Source organism: Vigna umbellata, chromosome 2 (assembly GCF_029865625.1).
Source record: "Vigna umbellata cultivar VRB3 chromosome 2, Vumbellata_1.0, whole genome shotgun sequence".
Classification (NCBI taxonomy): domain Eukaryota; kingdom Viridiplantae; phylum Streptophyta; class Magnoliopsida; order Fabales; family Fabaceae; genus Vigna; species Vigna umbellata.
In genome coordinates, this window is record NC_142166.1 from 11,521,196 (window position 1) to 11,541,100 (window position 19,905).

General features: G+C 38.3%; 3 protein-coding genes across 3 annotated transcripts; all 3 read right to left on the bottom strand.

Annotated features, from left to right (window-relative positions):
- Positions 1-627: 627 nt before the first annotated feature.
- LOC124842578 (pectinesterase 3-like) lies at positions 628-1,525 on the bottom strand. The gene has a single exon (XM_047319093.2). The coding sequence runs from the start codon at positions 1,449-1,451 to the stop codon at positions 765-767; it is 687 nt and encodes a 228-aa protein (XP_047175049.1). The 5' UTR covers positions 1,452-1,525; the 3' UTR covers positions 628-764.
- Positions 1,526-2,690: 1,165 nt separating this feature from the next.
- Positions 2,691-3,842, bottom strand: LOC148203423 (uncharacterized). The gene has a single exon (XM_088107547.1). It carries the CDS (start codon positions 3,840-3,842, stop codon positions 2,691-2,693), a length of 1,152 nt encoding a protein of 383 aa, XP_087963673.1.
- Positions 3,843-17,692: 13,850 nt separating this feature from the next.
- LOC124837285 (small ribosomal subunit protein uS4y-like) lies at positions 17,693-19,496 on the bottom strand. The gene is made up of 3 exons (XM_047312609.2): positions 19,338-19,496; positions 18,863-19,244; positions 17,693-18,063 (listed from the first exon to the last, which is right to left on the bottom strand). The coding sequence occupies exons 1-3, from the start codon at positions 19,363-19,365 to the stop codon at positions 17,880-17,882; spliced, it is 594 nt and encodes a 197-aa protein (XP_047168565.1). The 5' UTR covers positions 19,366-19,496; the 3' UTR covers positions 17,693-17,879.
- Between the last annotated feature and the right edge of the window lie 409 nt (positions 19,497-19,905).

Below are 19,905 nucleotides of genomic sequence, written 5' to 3' on the forward strand. Positions count from 1 at the left end.
ACCTCTTAATAATTTCATTTAAATAATATAATGATATAGATATATATTAATACTTGAAGTTAAAAAATAGAAAATATAATTAAAATGTTAATATAATCAATTAATAGCTTTTTTCATGAGTGGGTGTCAAGAAATGAAAAAAAAAAAAAAAAAAAGCCGACTTAAATCTTTTGCTGTGTGGAATTTTTATTTTCTCACAAGCCTTGTAGATTTTAATTTGATACTTCATACTGTTTGATAGAATTGGCAGAAGATGTGAGTGACTTTCCATCATCAATAAGAATGACCTGCTAAATCTGATTCGAAGGTGTTAACAGAAGATATGAATTTGATGTAAGAAAATGATTTTACTTAATAATAAGATAAGAGACAAATGAGTAAAAATATATATGCTTTGAAATATAATGTTTAATCAGTAATAACTAGCACAAAAGTAGCAAGTAACAACTCAAATAGCAAGAGTTCAATTTTATTATTCAAAGAGTTCATAATGTAATATATAGGATTTCACAATCTGAAATTGTTTACAAAGTTCTTATTTATATGATCACTGATAATTAATTATATTTAAGACTTAAATAGTTCAATAAGTAGATGGTTTATCATGAAGAAAAGAATAAATTGTGATTATGATGAAGGGAAAGAACTTAATTAAAATTTGAAACTCCATAATACAATATCATACTATTAATTAAGGATCACATATTTACACACACAAATTCCAAAGCTGTTTCGAGTAGAAAAAATGCAACGATTTGAAAGGTTCAATGGAGTTTCATGTTGAAATGGCGTAACAAATTGCGAATATTAGCAACAATAGCCAAACTGTTACTCGTATACTCCTCGGACCTCGTCATCATTTTCTTCATCTTCTCAAGGCTCGCCGCGTCACCCGCCTCTTCCAGTCCGTCCAGGCATGTCTGCTGGTCCGTCACCGCCGCGCTCACCCACGTATGCACGTCGCTCACTGCTTTGTCGGTCAGCGCCGCTGTGGCCGACAGCGAGTCGTTGAGTCGACTCAGCGCGTCGTCGAACTGGTCCTTGCAGTCGGCGAGTGCACCTCCCTTCGTCGCGCGGAGCGAGGACGCGAGGCTCTGGAGCGCGTGGAGCGAGGCGCGGAGCGAGAGGGTGAGGATGGTTTGGGGATCGGTGGCGTTGGCGGAGGGCGGGATGGCAGCGAGGCACGCGGCGGGGAAGCGCGTGACGTTGCAGACGAATCGGATGGAGTCGGCCGAGTTGGAAAGCTGTTGTGACTCGGTGGCTTGGTGGTGCGCAATGGATGCGATAGCGAAGGCGAGAGTTAGAGTGAGGGAAAGGATTGCGAGGACGGAAATTGTTGTGCTGATTACGGGTTTTGAGATTTGGGATTTAGGGTTTGGTTGCTGATCTTCGATTCCGTGCTGATCGCGTTCTATTTTGCCGTAACCTTTGAACATTTTGAGAGAATCCATCTTTCTTTCTTTACTCTGTTGGGACTCGCAAATTGTTTATTCTGCGAGGAAAGTAATAACAACAATTGCCGGAGGAATACGAAGTCAACACGGTCTGTTGACGTTAAATATCTTTTATAATTATAACTTCATAAAAAAAAGTGTAAATAATAACTAACTTGAGCAATTTAAATAACATAGTCTTTTTAAGTTAAGACAAGTTCAAACAGAGAAAGGTTTATAGTGGATACTTAGGGTGTGTTCTTTTGGGAGATTTGGGGGAGATGATTTGAATGGATTTGTTTGGATTTGAGGGTAATTTTTTAATTGTTTTTTTGAGTGGATTTGTGGGTAATTGAAAGTGGATTTGGAAGTAAAGTTTATGAGAATTAGTGTAGGATTTGATTGATGTGATAGATTTTAAAAATTAGTTTAATTGGTAGAAAATGAAGATGACCAAATTGCCCCTAGTTATAAAAGTATTATAAAATGTTATTTTGTAATGTTATATTTAATTGTATAAATGTTTATGAAGAGGAAAAAATTAGAAATAATTGTTAAAATTAATGTTTAAAAATTATAAAAGTTATAATGTAGTAAAATGATTGTATTTTAAAATGTAATTTTAAATTGTAATATAATTTAGTACGAAGTGATATGAATTTATAAGTCATTGAAGTGAGAATGATTAACATTAATCAAACAACCACAATTAAGTAGCAAGTTATAATATTACATGACCTAAAAAAAATTTAAAAATTCGACATACAAATATCCTTTTAATAGTTCATCATGACGTTGATTCAGCAAGGTATCGTTGCAATGCATTGAAACGATATTGTATCGGCATCCCTATTAGACGTCTTGTATGAGATGGATGCGAAGATAAAAAATCGAAGCACTGTCTGATTAAATCATGGTCTTCAATGTTCATAGTCCGTAACAAGTTTTGAATTTGTTCTGTAGTTGGATTAGATGATTGAATCCTAGCATTTACCAAGGTGATTCGACGCTCCATGGCCTGTGTATGTCGTTCAAGAACAGCAGACAGTCTTGTTGATAAATTAATTTGTTTTTGCACTTCATCAATGATTCGAGAGTTCATCTAATTTGCAGACAACAAAGTACAGAATTAAATAAACTACCAATGCTCGTGTCAAGGACAATAACATTAATATATAATGTAATTTTTGAAAGTCACATACAAAGAAACTTATATATATTAAAGTCATGTAATACATTATCGGAAATATAATGAACTTAATCATCTAAATGGTGAAGAATCGAGTTCACATTTTGATTGAGGTGAGCAAATTGGCGGTTCATGTCTAGGGAAAGGTTTGCCAAGTTATCTTCAATACGTTGAACCCGCACCTGTATTTGTTCCATACCCTGCATTCTGTGTGTCAAGTCTTGTACTCCTTCCCACATTTGAGTGATCATGTTAGCATTAGATAGAGGTGGAGGAGGCTGCACAGTGTGGTGATGAGGGTCTTCTTGGTCTTCTTCTTCATCATCATCCAGATCGTGTTGCCAAACACCGTTGACATTAATAATTTTCATCCTCTTCAAAGAATTGATAGAAAAGTGATGTCGGGACCCTATATGAGTGCTGGCATTAGCATCGACGTGAACTCCACAATATAGCATGATCTGTGTGATAAGGACACCGTATGGGAGGGGTGTGTCACTGGCCTTGCATTTAAGCATATGCTGCATGATGTGATGAGGCCAATTGATTGCTATATTATTTTTAAGCACCCATATCATAAAAATATCTTCATGCAATAACCTAGCAAAATTCCCTGGTCGTGGAGTCAACATATGCACAATAATATAATGCAGAAGCCTATCATTGATATTCAAACAACCAACCGTTAAAACACCTTGACCACCCTGCAAATCTGGTATGATCATAGTAGTTAATGCCATGTCGCGGTCATATCGAAAGTCCTGTGGGAGATTTGAATAACACAATTTCTGACCGTCGTACTTCAAGTTGGCTACATTCAACCAATCAGTAGGTTTGAATCTAATTTTTCTCTTGTTTACCTCACTCAGCATATATCCATTTGATGATATCTTCAGATTTGAATAAAATACCTTGATTAAATCCGGATAGTAGGGTCCCTGTAATGTAAGAAATTGGCTCAACCCTTGAAATAGAAGATGCTGCTGGAAAAATAACCCTGCACCGGTAAATGAATCAAAATTCATTATCTTGGGAGGAACTATAGTCCTTGTACAGAAATCAGCTGCATAGTTTTCCATTTGATGACTGTGTGTGAAAAAACGACGCTGATCTAATTGCTCCTCTACAGATGGTCTTACAAGGGGTGCATCTTCTGCCTCAGTGAGAGTTTCTTTTCCCTTACGGGTTTTTCTTGGCCTTTTTGTTGATGATGAGGCCATCTGATAATTTCTTCAACAAATCATTTCATTAAAATAAGAAGAAAGTACATCATAAGATATTACTTATATTTCATAATAACAATGCATAACAACACATAAGAACAAATGTCATACATCGTAACCATTAACAACTACAAAATGACATCGACCATACAAATATAATAATTCATAACTGTTTCGGTGTACATTTTCCTGCGTTGCTCCTGGCTGTCTGGGACGCGTGTTCTGCTGTCTGGGATGCTTGCATTTCTTCAATTGTTGTTCTTCATGTTCGTCAAAGGAGGGGGAGGTACCTGCAAAGATACTCCGACGCTCAAGTCAGATATGAGTTATGGAGCTGAAGCTCAGAAGAGAGCAATTGGATACTGCTCTGAAATATTATTCAGGATTTCTAGAGCATAAAGAGAGCGTACCTGGACTTTGGTCCTGTCACTGTATTTATAAGTAAACTAAGAATAACCACCTTACCTAAAAATGTGGTTAGTGGCTTTGACCAATATTTTAACTGTCTAAAATATCTAAGATATTTATGTTATTACATAAATATCCTTACTACATAACATGCCCCCCAAGTCCGAGTTAGCCGTTCCGTTTTATGAACGTGGTAACTATAGGACTTATGAGTTTGAGGGAGGCTGTCTTCGCTGTAATTAGAGAGCGTGTGCAAGTGAGGAATTTGATGGACCAAAAGGAGGCGAAGATGAACGGCAAAAAGCTGGAGCAAATGAGGCCGAACGCTGATTGAGTGGACGCTCGTTAACAATTGAATGTCGAGCGTTGAGACCGAACGACGGACTGAGTGGACGTTCGTTGACATTTGTTTGTCTAGCGTTGAGGCTGAATGACGAACGCTTTGAGATTTTAATGTTCTTGGGCGAACATAAAGTTAGGCTAGAGGATGGTCCCCGAGGTTTGATGGTCTGGGTGTTCTAGGGCGAACATCTACCAGCGGGAGTGTGTCCCTTTATTCAATGCACCTGGGTGTTCTAGGGCGAACATCTACCAGAGGGAGTGTGTCCCTTTATGCACCTGGGTGTTCTTGGGCGAACATCTACCAGGTTGAGAAGTGCTTCAGTATGGATGGCTCTCAGGTGTCCGTTTTGATGTATAAGAGACGATTATCTGCACTGTAAGAAATAATATTGAGTATATAAGTGAGACCGTTTGGTCAAATTGCAAACCTGGTGGCTAAACGTTAATTAGGTCGAATGCTGGACGCTTGAGGCCGTACGTCAAAGACACTGATTGCCCGGACGCTTGTGAGTCCGAATGACCGAACACTTCCTGCAGATATTGCCGAGCGTTAATTAAGTGATTGGTCGAATGGTTGAAGCCAAGATGCCGAACGTCATTGAGGACAGAGTGGACGAGCGGTTGAGTTCGAGTGGACGAATGTCGGGGACAGTTTGAACGTTCGTCCCTTGAGCGTGAGGATTGTTTGAACGCTCGTCCACAGGCGTTGTCGAGCGTTCAAGTCAGAACGCTCGTCCACAGGCGTTGTCGAGCGTTCAAGTCAGATTGCGAGGACGAACGGTCCGAGGACGAGCGGCTGATTGTTTGAACGCTCGTCCACAGGCGTTGTCGAGGGTTCCATTCCGAAGGGCGAGGACGAGCGAGGACGAACGCCCGGCTTTTTGGACGCTCGTACACACTGATTGTCGAGCGTTCGGTTCCGAAAGTCGAGGTGGAACGTCCGGCTGTTTGGACGCCCTGAAACATGAGTTGTCGAGCGGTCGAGTAGTACGTGAGGTCGAGTGCTCGAGCGTCCTCGTAGGAAACTAAATGGCGAACGCTTTTGAGACTGGTGGCCTAATGGTTAAGGCCATGGATAGCCGAACGCGAGGCTGAACATTGAACGTTTCAGGACGAACGTCCTTGACGTACGCGAGGCTCAGCCTGAGAAGCTTCAGGACGAATGTCCTTGACGTACGCGAGGATGAGGTTGGGACGCTTTACGACGAACGTCATTGACGTACGCGAGGGTGAACGTACGCGAGGCTAAATGCGGAACGTTTCGAGGACGAACCGCTGATTGCTTGAGTGCTCGTCCACAGGCATTGACGAGCGTTCGGAACCGAAGGTTGAGGACGCACGGTCTTCTATTTGAACGCTCGTCCACATCGAGCGTCCGAATCCAAAGACGGGGACGAGCGTTAGAGATATCGACTGACCGAACGCACAGAGGCTGAACAAGAGCATCGCCGAATGAAGTGACGAATGGCCTAGGCCGAACGCATGGAACCGTACATCAATGACTAGCGAAGTTCCGAATGCTCTAGGCCGAATGTCAACGAGAAAGCATTGTTGGCCGAACGCTATTCAAACGAATGGTCAAATGGTTGAGGCTATGGATGGCCGAACGTTGGTGACGGATCGGACGAACGTCGATGACTGAGCGGACGAACGTCGGGGAGTGTCGAGCAGTGTCTGAACGCTCGTTGACATGGGTTTGACGAGCGCTCGTTGAAATTGTTGGACGAGCGCTCGTTGAAGTGATTTGACGAGCGATCGTTGAAATGGTTGGACGAGCGCTCGTTTAAGTGGATGGACGAGTGCTCGTTCATAGAGATGGACGAGCGCTCGTTGAAATGGTTGGACGAGCGCTGTTTAAATGGTTGGACGAGCGTTTTGTTGACAAGGATGGACGAACGCTTTGTTGAAAAGGATGGACGAACGCTCGTTCACATTTTGATTGTCGAGCGTTCGTCCTACAAAGCGAGGGCGATCGGTTTATTATTTGAACGCTCGTCCAGTTGTCGAGGCCGACTGTTGGGACGCTCGTACATAGTGAACGCTCGTCCAGTTGTCGAGGCCGACTGTTGGGACGCTCGTACATAGTGATTGTCGAGCGTCCTCGAAGCCGAAAGTCGAGGTCGAACGCTGGAGTATTTGAGGAATAGAAATTGGGTTGGATGACGTGGAGGCAAAACTGAATGACGCGTGGGTTACGCGAGGGTTGCGGAAGACGTGGAGAATGGGTCTCCCTAGAATCCTTTCTGCCCCAAAAAAAAAGAAAACCCTAGAATCAGCCCTATTGCGGAACGGCTGATCCGGAGGCTGCCGCGATCCGAGGTGATCGAAGACAATGGAGTCTCCAGGCTTGGGATGAACTGGAGGCTTTGCAGTAGCATTTTGGTGGCAATGGCCCTGATGTGGTTGTCGCTTGATCCGCACCTGACGGAGTTTGGACATGACGGAGGTGGTGCCCCTGCTGCGATACCGGAGAGGATAAGAGTGCGATAGTGGCTCTTGAATCACGACGGTGATGCGTGGTCTGGACAGAGCCCGAATTGGGGTTTTTCTGTTCTCAGTCTCGATTCCGATCTTGGGGTTTTCGATTCGCAATTTTGAATTCATGAAGATGGCGAGGGCCGCGACGCAGTGATTTGAAAAAGCGGCGGCGCCATAGAGCTTTGGGTTTAGGGTTCCTGCTGTTCTCCGATTTTGGGGATTGGGGTTTGTGGAAATTTGGGAAATTAGGGATTTCTGGTGTGCCTCTGTATCCTTAAATTCTAAGGAGATTGATGGAAGGGTGTTCCAGTAGACATGGGTGTTGTTTGGTGAGGAAGAAGATGACGGCGTGGAGATGGTGATGACGGCATAGGTGCATGATTGCTGGTGGAAGGTGAGTTTGGTGGCATCTGTTACGAGACCCGCATGAGGGGTTCACAGATTTGGGAATTTTAGGGCTTTCGGTTTGCGGATTTTCATTGATTGGAATTGATTGGAATTGTGATTTTGATCTTGTTTTGTTTTTGCGAGTAGAGATTGTGAAGTTCTCGAATTGGGGTTGATGTTGATTGCGCGTTTTGGGACCTGAAGAGTGGCGCCAATGAAGGTGTTAGCGTGGACTATCATGGCGTCGCAGTGATTGGCGAGAAAAGCTGAGACTGGACCGAACGGTGTAGCGTTTGTCACAGGTGTCGTGGATGACACAGAGGCTGGTATGTGACTGATGACCTTGACGTGTCTATGAATTTTGGCGGTGCATCCAGTAGTCAGGATGAACGGCAAGTTGAAGGTGTTTGATGGCGGGGTGAAGCTTTCCAAACAGCTATTATGGTTGTTCCCGGGGTTGAACCAATCTTGAAGCCAATGATTGGGGAGGTTTCAAGGCCTCCGGTTGCGGAATAGGATAATGGGAGAATGTTGCTGATGAGGAATCGCATGGAACTGATGAGGTGGTTGCGGTGGAGTCAATGGCTCACGGAGGAGATTTCTGGCGATGACGCGGCGGCTTCATCTTGATGGAGTAGTTTTATCCGAAGGAATGCTTGGTAGAGGCCGAGGCTCCTTCTTGTGGTTTCATTGGGTTGGCCCTCGGCCCCACGGTGGGCGCCAAAATGTTTCGGTGTACATTTTCCTGCGTTGCTCCTGGCTGTCTGGGACGCGTGTTCTGCTGTCTGGGATGCTTGCATTTCTTCAATTGTTGTTCTTCATGTTCGTCAAAGGAGGGGGAGGTACCTGCAAAGATACTCCGACGCTCAAGTCAGATATGAGTTATGGAGCTGAAGCTCAGAAGAGAGCAATTGGATACTGCTCTGAAATATTATTCAGGATTTCTAGAGCATAAAGAGAGCGTACCTGGACTTTGGTCCTGTCACTGTATTTATAAGTAAACTAAGAATAACCACCTTACCTAAAAATGTGGTTAGTGGCTTTGACCAATATTTTAACTGTCTAAAATATCTAAGATATTTATGTTATTACATAAATATCCTTACTACATAACAATAACTAAATTACTGATACACAATTTCATTTAATACTAATAGAAGTAAGTCTGATATGAAGATTCCTAACAGTCACCGCCCGATATCATTTTTAATAATTTATTCCACCGCTTATGTGGTGGCAGTCCCATCAACCTCTTTGTACATGTGGGGTTTCCACATAAGAAATCATAACATTGGTCCAGCAAATTCTCGTCAGCAATGTTCATAGAAGTCAACATTTCATAAATGTCCGCCTCTATATATGTGTAATTCGGGTTGCGACGGAGTATTTTATTTCTATCTTCCATTGCTGACACTTGACGCACGACTGCATCAGAGATCACACCAAAATGAACATTTGATGAGCTTAAGACATTTGCAAACCCATCCAGACTAGTCGTCAACTTATCAAATTGAGAATCAATAGAATCGACCATGGGTGCCTTCCTTTTCGACCCTCGTGACGATGAAGTCCCACCAGATGAGACGGAAGGCACAGATTGAGTCTGTCCCGGACTATATTCATCGACAGATGAAGGAGGTGATGGTGGAGTTGGGTCTCTATACCCTGTCCACTGAGGCTGCTCTGGAATGTACTCAATATTTTGATTCAAATCAACACTGACATGAGGACCAACCCGCTGTCTTCGAGCTTGACGAGCAGTCCGAACACCACTCACAGTCGCCCGATCAGCTGCCCATAACTCGACCATTAAATCGTAGTGTTTTATACTATTAACTCTCCACTTTGTCGCGCTTGGCCGCGACTGCAACAACAAACAGAATAAACACATTGCTTCAGTATATGTATAATAAGGATCCACAAAAAGTAAGTATTTTTATAAATACCTGAATAAGGTCAAGCCAGACTTCGTCCTCAGCATGAAATGTCATACTTACCGGATTCCACGCAAATCCACTCAATCCAGAAAACAAGTCATGTACCTCACGCCATTTATCTTTCAAGACTTTCTGACGATTTTTAACATTATTTTTTGTAACTACGACATACCCAACGCTATGAAGATGATCAACTATGTTACTATATGCTTGGGTTGTCCAGCTTCCGTCAACCCTATTACCGATTCATGATTCCTCAATCATACAGTGTAGTAGACGTGCGTCCATGTCCTCTGTCCACTTCATGAACTCTCTAGTAGGACCAGAGGACTGAATGGCGGCTGCCTTACCTCTATTCATTTTATACCTAATGAGTCAAGAAATATGGAAGAAGTTAACATTAAACATCCTTAATATAATGTTGTTGTCATACACATAACAAACAATATGAAAATACAGTACAATAAAATACAATAACTACGATGCTTGGTAATCTCGCCACATATGATCGGCTATAGAATCCCTAATACTACTACCAATCCTATGGTCCTCTTCTCTAACTTGAGATGATGAAACATCATGTTGTTCCCTTTCATTCAACTCGTTATCAACTTCATTGAGTAATGAGTCATCATGATCCACGCTCCGAAGGAAGTTGTGTAATATACAACACGCTAGTATTATATTCGTCATCGTCTCCAATCCATAGTGTGGTTCAGTGCCACTTCCAATGATAGGGAATCTTTTTTTCAACACACCAAAAGTTCTTTCAATTACATTTTTCAACGATGAATGGCGATGATTAAACAACTCCTGTGCATTTTCTGATCCTCTGCGTGTATATTCTTTAAGGTGATATCTTACGCCTCTATATGGAGTCAAAATTGTGCTTTTCAACATGAATCCTGCATCACCGAGGTAGTATTTTCCTACAATTTTGCACATACAAAGGTAATTAGTCACTACTAAATAACTTCATGCACATGGATTGTTTAGACATTGACCTTGGGGGATAACCAACGGATCATCTCGATCAAGAGCATTTTTTAAAATTCTTGAATCCGATGCAGTGCCTTCCCATCCAGCAAGAACGTATGTGAATTTCATGTCAAAATCACACGCCGCAAACACATTTTGTGTTGGCCAATCTTTTCTTCCTCGAAATCTCGAAGCTTCAGACGTTGGAACCCTTACCCTAACATGAGTACCGTCTATGGCCCCTAAACAATCCTAAACATAAAAATATGAACTCATCATATGACTCATAATTTGTTATCATCCTTTGTTAAAATAACATTAACATATGTAATCAAATAACTACCTTAAAGTACGGATAAAATCGATTGTTGTTCAACACATGTGAATGAACCTCATTTCCTGATGGTTGAATTAGAAATTCTGATTCTAAAGTTAAGATAGCGTCCAACACATTGTGAAAGTGTTTGCTAACCGTCGAACCTGATCGATGAAAGAAAAAGGCCACACTACGATTCTTAACATTATGACCAATTATATGAAGAAATTCAGCAACTTGTTCCTCCACTGTCGACCGAATGGCGTCCTTAACTAACCCAGTTGATCTTACTCTCTCACAAAGATTAATAAATGCTTCTGGATCCATCCGAATAATATCGCGGCACCGATTAGTATGCACAAGATATGACATTAATTGCTCCCTACGACGGTCTCTATCAGGTAGGTAATTGCTTACACTACTCGAGTCACTGGAGTACATATTCAAGATACTCAATGCGTGTCCAACAATGCATAGCATTGTTATTGCCGCTAATGAAGTGGTTATTTGTAAGTGTTGACGTATCATTGCCATAATCTTGAAGTCTACACCAACCACATCATCATCTATATCTTCGCGGTCCAAATATGATAAATCTATATATTCTTCCATCTATATTTACTTTAACAATTACACATACTACAATCAAAATCATGCATTACAATATTCATTAAACATAATTGATATATACATTAATACATTCAACTAATCATTATAAATAAACAACAATAGATACCATGACACAACGAAAACTTGTCATACATTTTTTTTAACTACATACATATACATTTTTTTTACTACATACATATACATATAACAAATCAAATCCAGCTTTGAAATATTAATACATTCATATACTAAATAACATAGAAATATAAATGACCATAATATATTTCATTCATACATTCCAACTTGTAAATGTACACATAACCACCACTAATTCAATCATTCACATATATATATTACATCCAAATCATGTAAAACACTTACCTCTTGAAGACGTTGAACACGACGTATATGCACACTTGAATATAGTTTCACCAACAGTTTTCCAGCAATGAGTTGCACAACCAATTTTGGTCAAATCACAACCAATTTGACCTTACATGCTACCTTGCATTCAAACCTAGCAATATAATCATATTGGTTTATTAGATAACAGCCTCATATTTCAATGCTTGCACATCACTGAATTCAACTTCCAATCTTACATTAACCTTTGGCAATATGCACAAACTTCACGTGTCCACCACGATCATAGTACCTCCAACCACAGTGAACACCTGCATCACAAACACTATGTTAGACCTCATCGTCTTTCACCCACCATGCACTTACGTCTAACAACCACTTCGCACAACAACCAAATGCAAAGTGAACACTCTTTCATGCATTGCAGCACCTCGCTTGCCCTCCAGTCACCAACATACACCACTGCATCATGTTTCACTGCATAGGGAAAGGGATGAGCTGCTCATTATGTAAGTATTTGGTCTCTGCCAACCATGGCCGGCCACTCACTTCTTCCTCCAGTACGTCTCCATACCCTTAATTTATTCTCTGGAAACACCTTACGACCCTTGATGATATGCCCCCTCAACCTCGGATCTAAGACCACATCACAACATCTCAATGGCGTTCGGACTCATAAGCCTTCCAGCACCAGGGGTCTCCAGCCAGCTCTTCCAGTTTCAACGTAATACCCCTCCAAGTAACCAAAACAACCAAGTTCTGTAATCGGTTACCACGTTGACGTAACCGATTACAAAAATGCTCACATTCCTTCACACCACTGTAACCGATAAACCAAAGGCTGTAACCGGTTACGGCTGAGACTGGCACTGTTCATCATCTTCTCAAACACGCGGATCCAGATTCTTCATCTTCAACCACCAGCTGCTGCATTCCATCAACACGCACAACGTCCTTCTTCCTCCTCCTCTACAACCCTGCAAATCAAAACCAACAATATGTGCTTGGATACCCGAGTTTTGGTATGTTACTAACCTAACCACTTTCTCTTCTTCGTCTCAGCAAAACCTTGTTCTTTTCCTCGAGTCAGCTTATAGAGCGGAGCACTGTCTCTTCGCACAAACCTTAACACTAGCAACCAATTTAGTAAGCTTCTTACCACTCAATAAATAACATCACCTACTCACAACCAACCACATATGAATTCTGGTCAATGCAACTTATCTTTACTGAATTTTCACTGTGTGTGGATGCAGGAATCTTTCCTGTTCAATGCCTGTATGAAGCACCGTATCATCAGTAGCTCAAGAATTTTTCAGTGGCCACGCCCCCACGCCAACCTAAGCTTTCTCGTGTATGCACAGTGGTAAAGCTAACTGTTAACTGTAGAGTCTATATTTTTAATATATATCCCTTCACCATGTAATCGGTTTCTCTGGTGCACTGTGCTATGGAATCGGTTTAATTCTGCATAGGATTCACTTGAATGGAATTTAGTAGAAAGGCTCAGGGCACACACGACATTTCATACCAAATCAGCGCAAATCTTTTCACATCCGCGGGTGACAAAAAATGGATGAATCCCGCAAATCCGTCTTCGCTTTTCCTCGCTCTCTCCCTCAAACGAACACGACGCAGCTATATTTGCTCGCTCTCTAATTCACATGAACAGTAAATTCTGTTAATGCGAACACAGCCTTAGAGATTCAAAGACGAAGAAAGACATAAACGATGAAATGCTTCAAGATGTGAAATTATGACTTTCTTTCTAGTGGTAACAAGATGGCTTTAAGAGTGATTACAAAGATTGGTGGAAGTGGTCGATCTTCTCCTAAATTTAATTTCATATATGCGAAAACAAAATTACATAACTTCACTGCCTCCTCATCCATGTTTTCCTCCATCTTCATTTTCATGTTCCTCCCTTACTGCTTCTAATCTCCCTCCAAACACCACCTCATCAAAACTCATTCCCAACTTTTTTCTAAGTACAAATCCACTTACGATTCTCTTTGGTACTCAGAGACCCCTAGCCAAACTGACATTCTCAGTTTCCTCCAACAATTCCTTCAAATCAAAATCCAACTCGACAAAGACCAAAATCATGATCTTTACTTTACCAACTACACCCTTTATTGTGCCAACAACAACATTTTGTAGCTTCAATTTCTCCTCAGAGAACAAGAGTCGTAGTGAGGAGAGAGAGATTTGTAGGAAGAAGAAAGATAGAGTTGCAAGAAGACAGAAAAACTTTAACGTCGTTAGGTATCGTTTGTTATCGATGACATTTACATTCTTTTATAAAGTGTAAAAATAAAATTGATATATACTTAAAACATAGGCAAAATATGATTTTAGTGAACAATTTAAAAATAAAAATATATTTAATCATATATATAAACCTATAGTTTTAGTTCCTAAAGAGAGACAAAATATTGTTTTTTATCTTTCTTTTAAAATCTCAAATTTAACATTTAGTGATTAAAATATTCCTTCTTAATTATAAAAAATAAAATTAACCTTTTTTTTAATTTGGAGACTAAAATAATTAAGCTTAATTAATCTTTAAATCTCATAAAATATTAGTGTTATTAATTAAGCTTTTATTAAAAATATTTTATTTTATTGAATACAATATTTGTTATTTTTCATTTGTCCTCAACTAAGATGTATGGTGTTTCTTTGCATTTTTATTGCTCCACGTGAAAAATATTAAAAAGAGTAAATTTTAAGATCTTTATACATTTGAATATTTTTAATTAAATTTATATTTAGTATGTCCTTATATTGTGTGTTAAAATATGTTATACTTTTAAATTAAGTTCATGTTATTAACAATTTGATTATGTAATCTCAAATAGAATATGACGAATTTGGAATACTTGAAATTCTTAAATACTAATTATTTTTATGAAAAAAATACTCATTTCATTTCATAAACTAAAATATTAAAATAAAAATAAAAATCAATTCTACATGTAACAATAACATTTAGTAAAAATAATTAGGGTTTCAAAACTTCATTTCTTTTCTTATATTCTAATGCTATAGTACTCTACTTGAGACTGCACAATCAAAAAGTCATGTGTAACAACTCATTCAATTGAGAAATATAAAAAATTTTAACATTAGTAGAATAAAAATGTTTAATAGGAGTCAATTGAAAATATTTAAATATATGAGATGATGATGATGCAAAGTAATTGTCTCGTCATCCAAGTTAATAGTAAAATGAAATAACATAGCAAAATGATATCAAGTGTCTTTTCTCCATTATTGTCAACTCTTCCTTTATCGTTGTCTTCTAGTTAGATTTCTTGATGCCTTGCTCAAAAGATATTAGTGTTGTCACTACCAACATAGCAAAATACATTATATCCATCTTTATTCACTCCATGGTCATTAATAGATGTAAAATATCTAAAACTTTGAGGTTATTTTCTATTTTCTTGAGGTGTTAGTGGTTGAATAAAGTATATTTCTACACAATCAAACTATACATGTGATTGATTCTAAACCATTTATGACCATTTTCAAACTATATATCAAGTTGAATTGGTACAAACACTTTATCACTTCTAGTTGTAGACTATCAACTTCAACCTTTACTTTCCTCAAGAATATATGTTTATTACTAACTTTTTGCTAACAAGGTTGTAATCATGTCACCTTTCTTTTTACTTCTTCATCAAGACTAACAAATCACTCTCTGTTTCATTTCATATTTGAACATCCAATGTTCAAATACTAGCAATTAAATTTGGTACAATTTGATGCTACCACCATAAGAAAAACATATATGAATCAGAATCATCATTATCACCTTGTGTAATTTGAGTTTCATCCTCCTTCACTTGTTTTCCTTTATTATTGAAGCATTCATGTAAAAAATGATCCTATTTTTTACAAGCATAACACTATTTTTTTTCATTTTTTCTCAATCTCCTTTATTTTGATCACCTATCTTCTTCACAAATTTTCCATGGCCTCAACTTTTTTTGTGGTTGTCACCATTTAAATTCTAATTTCAGAGTTTATTATAACATTCACTAAAATCTTTCACTTTATTCTTCAATTTTCACGTTTTTGTCATCCGAGTAATTATTTCTTTCAAATGTTTGTGCTTGCAAAGCTTGAATTGTAACTTTGCCAACACTCCTCTCAAGAAGCATTTGTTAATAAGCTTTAAGTGAATTTTGCAACTCCTTCACCTTTATCTTTTCAAGATCTTTTAATTCCTCAATTTTCACTACAATATGGTCAAATTGTGGAATCAAAGTTCTTAAAACTTTCTCAATTATTTGTTGATTTTGAAAACATTGCACCACAAACTTTCATTGAATCACTAGAACTTGAATTTTATTAAAGTAATCTCCTACTAATTTGTGGTCAGATATAGATAGCAACTCATTTCTTTCATGGATTGTAGTTTCACTTTATTAATGTTATCAACACCTCCATATGACTTATTCAAAATATTTCAATAAAGTTGTCAAAGATATCTTCTCAAAATTGGTAAAATCCACATTGATGGATCAAGAAAAGAACTTTACAATCTTTCTTCTTAGATTCTATGTTAGTTGCCCTTTGCACCTTTGTAGCACCTTCCTCCAATTCTTGAACATCATTCTTTACAATTTTTAACATAAAACAAAATGACACTCATTTTAAAATATGACACTCATTTTGATACTCTATTGATCAAAGTTCTTTTTGTAAGAATTGACAAATTGTTGTGAAAAAAATCCATTAAATTCTACCGTGGTCTGCAGTTTAAACTTTGTTTAATTTTATATTATTAAGATTTGATAAAAAAAAATAGAAAATATACACAGGAAGAGTTTCTTACACATTAAAATACCTCACATAGACATCACATATAGATCCTCAACCAAAATAATTTCAGAAACTACTTATTAAAATAGACTCACAAAAACAAAGATGAAAATAAATATTAAATATAAAATTTTGCATTTCGCACATATATATCACAATACATCATTCCTGTTTATAAAACTATTATAAGAAATTAGTCAACGTACCACTAACTAGCTTACTACACAACACTAATTAAATTATCTACAACCAAGTAAAAGAAAAGGAAGGTATAGATTAATGAATAAATAACAAAATTATAGAAAAGAAAAACTAAACCCTTCACAAAATCCTAAAACATGAAAACATATCTTGTAGTGATTTTTCATACAAATTTTCTAAATTTTTAATTTAGTTTTAAATTGTACAGAACTTTATTTTTTTTACCTCTAAAAATGTTTATATGTAAGCTTATCCAACACAAGAGCATAACCTCAGGCTGACAAGTGGAGATCGACGAAAGTTAGTTAACTTCTATGTGTTGAACCAAAAGGAGACAACCTCGATACACCTGACTTTGACAGAGAGCCAAATAAAATTACCATCTAAGCTCCACTGGTTCAAGTGGATAAAGTTTATCAATTCTAACATAATCTGGATGCTTACTTCTACGGTTGAGAAAATGCTGTAGATCAAAGAAGTGTCTAAGCAGCTTAGAAACAGCACTTCTGTGATTAGATTACATCATTGATTATATATCATTTTGTTAATATATCATTTTGCGTACCATTATACCAAGCCAAACTTCTTAAGATTGGGTTGACCAAAATTTAGCAATATAAAAGCAAGTTAAAGCATATGGGTTCGTGTAACCTATTATCACATTGGTTCTACATGTTATATGATTCAAAACAATGGACATTGACCAGCATCAATTTTAACCTTTTGGAGGATGAGCCACCGCTTTACTTTGACGTTCATCACAACAACTCTTCTACTAAGAAATACAGTCTAACCAAACACTAACTTGTAGATTAGAGGTAAATTACTCACATCTCTATAACCCAATTTCTATGATTGATGACAATTTTTTCCTGCTCAATATCTTCAAAATAATGTGAATGTTAGATGCGTATAAAACTTGAGCCATTCCTACAATTAAATATTCCTATAACTACATATGATTGTGATGTTCTATATGAAGGTCAGAAAAATTATTTAATGAAAATCTTGATACTTTAAAATATATAACTTCAAAAAACATAATATGTCAAACAAAATGTTTTCCCAAACAAGGAACCGAGAATGAAAATGTATAACAATCAAAAACCATAATCTAGGCTCGTAAAGTAAAAGGTGACACAATGTGTAAATGCAGTGGAGATGGACATAATTAATAGTCTAATCCTCATCTTCCTCATCTCCATCTCCACCTGCGGCCTTCTTAGCAGCAGCCCTTTGGTTCCTTCTTTTCACTCTTCCAGGGCGTCCTCCACCCAGGGGACTTGTAAGTGAAAAGTCAATGTGCTTCTGTGAGTCAACCCTCACCAAGAAAGATGGGATGTTCACCACTTGCCTACCAACCCTGCCTCACCCCAAATGACACAATAACAAGGTCATTCTCCAAACAATGCATGTATTACAGATACAAAACAAATTGGACTGATACATCAACATTCAGTTATTGCAAAATATTCTGCTTTAAGTTAAAAGAATTCAAAAATTCAAAAGCACAGAAAGCTGATACATCAACTCTCCATTCTGGCTAAACGGGGACTTTGAAAACTTGATACAAGTGTAACTCTAAATTCTAGCTAAACAGGCGGTTTTGAAAAACCTGATACAAGTGCTTGAGAAAAGTTCGGAAAAAAGCTCACAATATAGTGACGGGTTGCTTTTGGTCTTGTTTGGAAAAGCTCTCTTACAAAAATAACTTCACCCTATTTCATCTTCAATTATTAAAGCAACTTAGCTCCATATATATTACCTCAAAAAGAAGGTACAATGAATTAACTTCTGCAGCAAATTAAGCTCATTATAATTCACAAAAGAAAATGAATTCTTTTTCTCATTTCCTTGTAATATAATTACTTAATCCATTCAAATATAACCTAATTCACAAGATAGGGACTTAATCGACTACATAAGCCCTTCAAGTATAAGAAACTAAAAAGCTAGAAAAAAATATTATCAAGATCATTGCATTTTTCTCTTTATATCCATTTTCGAATTAATCAAAAGAAGCCTACAATTTAACAAATGCAAACTCTGGAAAAAGATTCAATCCAATACTGAAAAGATACAATTTGTAGTGATGAGCAAAACAAGTAACGAGAAACACAATCGATATAAAAACAATAGAGAATTTGAAAACGGAAAGGGACCTGATGTGTCTCTGCTTGATGAGAACCCTAGCATGGTGGATGGACTTGGCCATGCCAGACTTGAAGACGAGGGTCTGGAGGCGGCGCTCGAGGAAGTTCTCGACAGTGAGTGCGAGGACGTAATCGAGTTTGTTCTGGGTCTCATCGAGGAGACCGTAGCGGAACATGCGGCGGAGGAGAGCCTCTCCCTCAAAGATCCGGCGCGGGTTCTTCTCGTCGAGAGTGAGGAGGTTACGCGCGTTGTTGCGGATGCGGCTGAGGGCGTACTGCACCCTCCACAGCTCCCTCTTGCACCGTAGCCCGTACTCTCCGACCAGCTTCAGCTCCGCGTCCAGACGCTCCTTCTCGTACGGACGACGCGGCTTCTTGAACGTCTTCCCATCTGCCACACAAAACAAAAGAGATCAATGTTGTTGTTACTCTTGACCGACATCACAAAACGGCGTTCTGAGGGAGAGTTCATCCATCTACTCACAATTTCGGTAAAAGGAAACGTGAACCATGGCTTTTGTCTTCTAAGGGGTTGCCGTTTTCCTTACCACTGCTATGCTCTTGCAACCTGAAACTAGATCTTCTGTTGCCTTTGTTTCGTCCTTTTACATGAGAAAAACCCTAATTCCCACCTATTATTTTAGTTTGGCAAAAATTAACATATCTGGGCCCAACTTCTTTAGACACCTCAATAACTCAAATATTAGGCCCAAAGTGTTATTAGGTAACTTATTTTCCTACACCTCCTACACTCGTAGACTTGTGAAATGTCTCATTTACCTTCATTTTCTTCATCCATATCTTTTTTTTTCTACATTTTCCTTTCTCCCCCCATGCACCCATCTTTCTCTTCTTCTTCCACTCTCACGATGTCTCTTCCTTCACCCAGCTTCTATTCAGTTCTTCTTTTTCTTATCTCTCAAAAAGAAAAATTTAATTACACATTTTTGTGCAAAATAAAAAATGTAAAATTTTATTTTAAATTATAGAATTTAAAATATATTTTTAATATTATATTTCAGGAATGTTTTTTAATTTTGTATCTTGAAATA

Excerpts from the sequence above, each read along its gene's own strand:
- LOC124837285 (XM_047312609.2), bottom strand. The coding sequence starts at position 19,365 with ATGGTTCACGTTTCCTTTTACCGAAATT. Across the intron at positions 19,245-19,337 it reads CGTTTCCTTTTACCGAAATT|ATGGGAAGACGTTCAAGAAG; the intron begins GTGAGTAGATGG and ends TTTGTGTGGCAG. Across the intron at positions 18,064-18,862 it reads ATCAAGCAGAGACACATCAG|GGTTGGTAGGCAAGTGGTGA; the intron begins GTCCCTTTCCGT and ends GGGGTGAGGCAG.
- LOC148203423 (XM_088107547.1), bottom strand. The coding sequence starts at position 3,842 with ATGGCCTCATCATCAACAAAAAGGCCAAGAAAAACCCGTAAGGGAAAA.
- LOC124842578 (XM_047319093.2), bottom strand. The coding sequence starts at position 1,451 with ATGGATTCTCTCAAAATGTTCAAAGGTTACGGCAAAATAGAACGCGAT.